General features: G+C 60.3%; 1 protein-coding gene across 1 annotated transcript in view; it reads right to left on the reverse strand.

Annotated features, from left to right (window-relative positions):
* Window positions 1-3,497, reverse strand: part of KIFC3 (kinesin family member C3) — a 19,090-nt gene that overhangs the window by 8,265 nt on the left and 7,328 nt on the right. Inside the window, exon 3 of the mRNA XM_085315192.1 lies at window positions 1,720-1,916. Within this exon, the coding sequence (XP_085171318.1) occupies window positions 1,720-1,916 (197 nt within the window). The remainder of the gene's footprint in view (window positions 1-1,719; window positions 1,917-3,497) is intronic.

The raw sequence follows: 3,497 nt of genomic DNA on the forward strand, positions 1-3,497 counted from the left end.
GAGCTACCTTTGGTTTGCATCTCTGCTCCTTCCCCGCCTGCTGCAGACGGCAGGGAGGCTGCGGAGAAAAAGACGACTGCAGCTATTCCAATTAACTGCTGCGGCTGCCGCGACAGCTGCGGCGCGGGAACCGCCGGGTTTTCCGTCGCAGCGGTCGCCCGYGGGCTCGCCGCCTTGCCGAAGGCGCCGGCCTCGTCCCAGGCCCCTTCCGTGGGAAAGCCCCGCGCTTCCCTCCCGGTTAAATCCCCGCTCGCGCCGTGGGACTCGGGCGCTTCCCCTCTCCCGGAGGGGGAGAAGGGCGGCGCGGGCGCCTCCATCCACCCCCTCCCGAAACCGGGAGCAGGGTATCGCCCCATCTGCGTAGCCGGGCTTTCACAAACGACCAGGCTTCAGCRGTCCCTAATTTAGGAACTGCTGATTTATAACAAATGCAAACGCGCTCACATCGTGCTGCAATTAATTAGCAGTGTTAATTAAGCCACTCCCTGGCGGAGCTGCCGGCGCGCAAGACGAGCTTCCCGCGCTCAGGGCTACGAGCCCGGCTGGAAAACAGAGCCGTTCCCTCGCCGAGCGTCACGAAAGCGCCGTCCGGGCCGCCGCTCCCGGCCCTACCTGCGCCTCGCTGGGCCCCTCCGGCCCGATCCCGCTCTCCGGAGGGGACAGGGACTCTCCGGCGGCTCCGGCGGGCGCGAGGTGCCGCCCCGCCAGCCTCTGCAGCCCCGGCTCGGGTCTCGTTCTCGGCGCCGGGCAGTCCCCAGCGAGCTGCCGCCGGCTCCCGGAGGGCCGGATCCTGCCTGCGCTCCGGGTTGTGTCACGCAGACTGTATCGACCGAATCCAGGACAACTACAGCCACCTTTTTGCCACCAGTGGAACAAGCAAAACCTGACTATAACAGCTCCCACAACATCCACATGCAAATCCTTTTACCAGCAGCCTGTACTTCAGCCTCCCTGCAAGCGAAAAGGTTCTTGCACCGAGAGATGCGTCCGCAGAGTTACAGTAAACGCTCTGGGGTTTCGCTTGTAGGGGTTGAAAAAGGGGGGTTGTCCTCCAAGGCAAGGCAAGGTTTGCGGACCAGCTCAAGCATCTGTTAGCCTCCACTCGGCGCAATCCACTCCCTCCACYGCTTCCTCCTTAAGCGGCGACACTCTGCAACATTCCCGTTTTACTTCCCGACCTTTGAAAGTCGCTAAGACTAATTTATTTTACGAGCTTATTCTGACAGATCTTTCTTGCACGGGGTGGGGGGGGAGGACCGACATTTGCCCCGGAGCTCTGCTTCCAGCTCTGCCGAGCCCGCGATGCCCAGTCCTTCCAGGCCACCTCACCTCGAGGGGCCTGGCAGCGTTTTGCCAGCGTTGCTGCAGCGTCACAGTAACGTCAGTTCGGCGATTACAGCCGTCGCAGGGAAGGCGCGAGGCTGCTCGGCCCGGCGGGCAGCCCCGAGGGGGGCTCCCAACGCTCCGGCTCCCGGCTCCCTGCTCTCGCTACCAGGCGTCCGAGCCGACCACAGCAGGCCGGCGGAGCAGGCGCTCCTCCGCGCTGCTCGCCCAGGTCCTAAGCGCCTTTCGGAGGCGGCCCTCGCTAGCAGCGTTGCCTCAGGCGTTGCAGGCAAGCGCATTCAAAATGCAGCGAGCACTCAAACCGAGCCACAATTTTCACCTGGAAACCTCGACCGTGCCTTTCTTCTTCCCCCCTCTGCCCTGCCCATGCCATACCTGGCCTTGCAGCTGGACAGACACAGCAATTTCTTCGTTTTCCYGGGCAGAGAGCTTCTCCTGCAGAGTCAGCAGCTCCTGCTGCAGCCGCAGCTTCTCCTTCTGCAGGTGAGCCATCGACTCGACCATCTTCTGGATCACCGGGAACTGGCGCGCTCCCGGCAGGCTAGCGCGTTTCCCATCGCAAAGCCTCCCACCTGCAACGGGAAGGGCAAAGGCAGAGCGGGTCAGGGAAGCCGGTATTGCGCGCTGGGGGGGCTACCCACCACCCCTGCAGAAGTATCGCAGCTCAGCCCCGGGGGGGCTTTGCCTCTTGCCCGGTCCATGCCACCCCGAAGCGCGCGGGAGGGCCGGCTCAGAGCCTCGCATCCCGCGACAGGTCTTCTTTGCGGTTGCATCTAACTTGCCCACACGCGACGGCTCGGGAGGAACTATCGGGGACCAGCCCAGCATCCCGTATCGGTCCTCCACCCTCAAAACAGCTCAACGCGTGCTAGYGCTACGTCCCATTCCTTCCCTGGACGGGTTCTGGAGGCAACAAGCACCCGGCTAACATTTGCAGCTTCAGCAGATGCCGCAGCAGATCTGCAGACGCCAGCAGAGACGCTGGGTATCTCACGCCATAAAGCAGAGTATCTGCTGGGGCGGGTGTTTTTTTTTTTTGTGTTGCACATTTTGAAATTGTAGGAAGCAACATCACACCAAGATGTCTAAGAACATGGCTAGGAAGCCAAGCTTTCAGCAGATGGGGAGGTTGGCCGTGCACGTATGTGTTATGACACAGCCCAATTACGTGACGAGATGCTCTGTTTTCCACGGCRCTGCCGCCTCGCTCAGACAACTGCTTTTACTACATCACTCTGATTCATCCCCAGAGCCCAATATCCTTTTTTCTGAATGAGCAGGTGCTTGGGGAAAGATGGTATGTGACCATGTTATTAAAGGCTGCATCATAGCACACAAATAGAATGGAAGCCAAATTAAAATTATCTGGGTACCCTGAACAGCAATATTGCCTCATCTTCTACGCTTGGCTTTACAACTTGCCTAATAGCATCTTAAACATGTTTTTTTTTTTTTTTTTTGCATGCTTTATAGTCGCTGGGGCTCATGGAGGCCTACCTGGCCGTACATCAGAGCCTACAGAATTAATCCTTAAATTATTCAGTAGTTCCCCAATCCCAGAAAAAAAAAGAAAGAAAGAAAAGGAAAAAAACCCAAGCTGGTCCTGACTCATTTGCACGGCGGTGGGAAGAGCCCCTCGGCGCCCCCGGAGCCGGCCCCTTCTCCCGCCCTGCCCTGAGTCCACGGCCAGCGGCAGCGTCCCGAGGTCCCGACGGCGAAGGGTGACGCCGGGAATTATCTGGCTGCCTGCCACAGCCGCTGCTGCCCGCTTTCTGCAAAGACGGCCGTAACGCCAGGAGCCGCAAATAGCCGTGCCTTCGGTTTTAAAACACGCGGGCACGAAGCAGACGTGCTCTCCCCGCGCTTAAAACGGTCCAGGAGCCAGCAGAGAGGGCAAAAAAAAATACCAAACTAGGGTCAGCTCTGCACTTCTGCTCGCGCTTCGTCACAGCTCGCGCTCCTGGGCGCGAGCACGGACCACGCGGCAGGATTTTCAGAAGCGCCCGCTGATTTTTTTCGTCGTCGTTGCTGTTTTTTGCCGCCCTGCCTCCGGCCGGGGACCCCGCGCGCGTCGGCTCTGCCGAGCRCCCCCGCACAACCCCCTTCCCGGCCGCCACCCCCCGTCCAGCTCCCGCCGGTACCTGGTTTCTCAA

Source organism: Rhea americana, unplaced genomic scaffold (assembly GCF_003343005.1).
Source record: "Rhea americana isolate MKP2758 unplaced genomic scaffold, rheAme1 scaffold_421, whole genome shotgun sequence".
NCBI lineage: Eukaryota > Metazoa > Chordata > Aves > Rheiformes > Rheidae > Rhea > Rhea americana.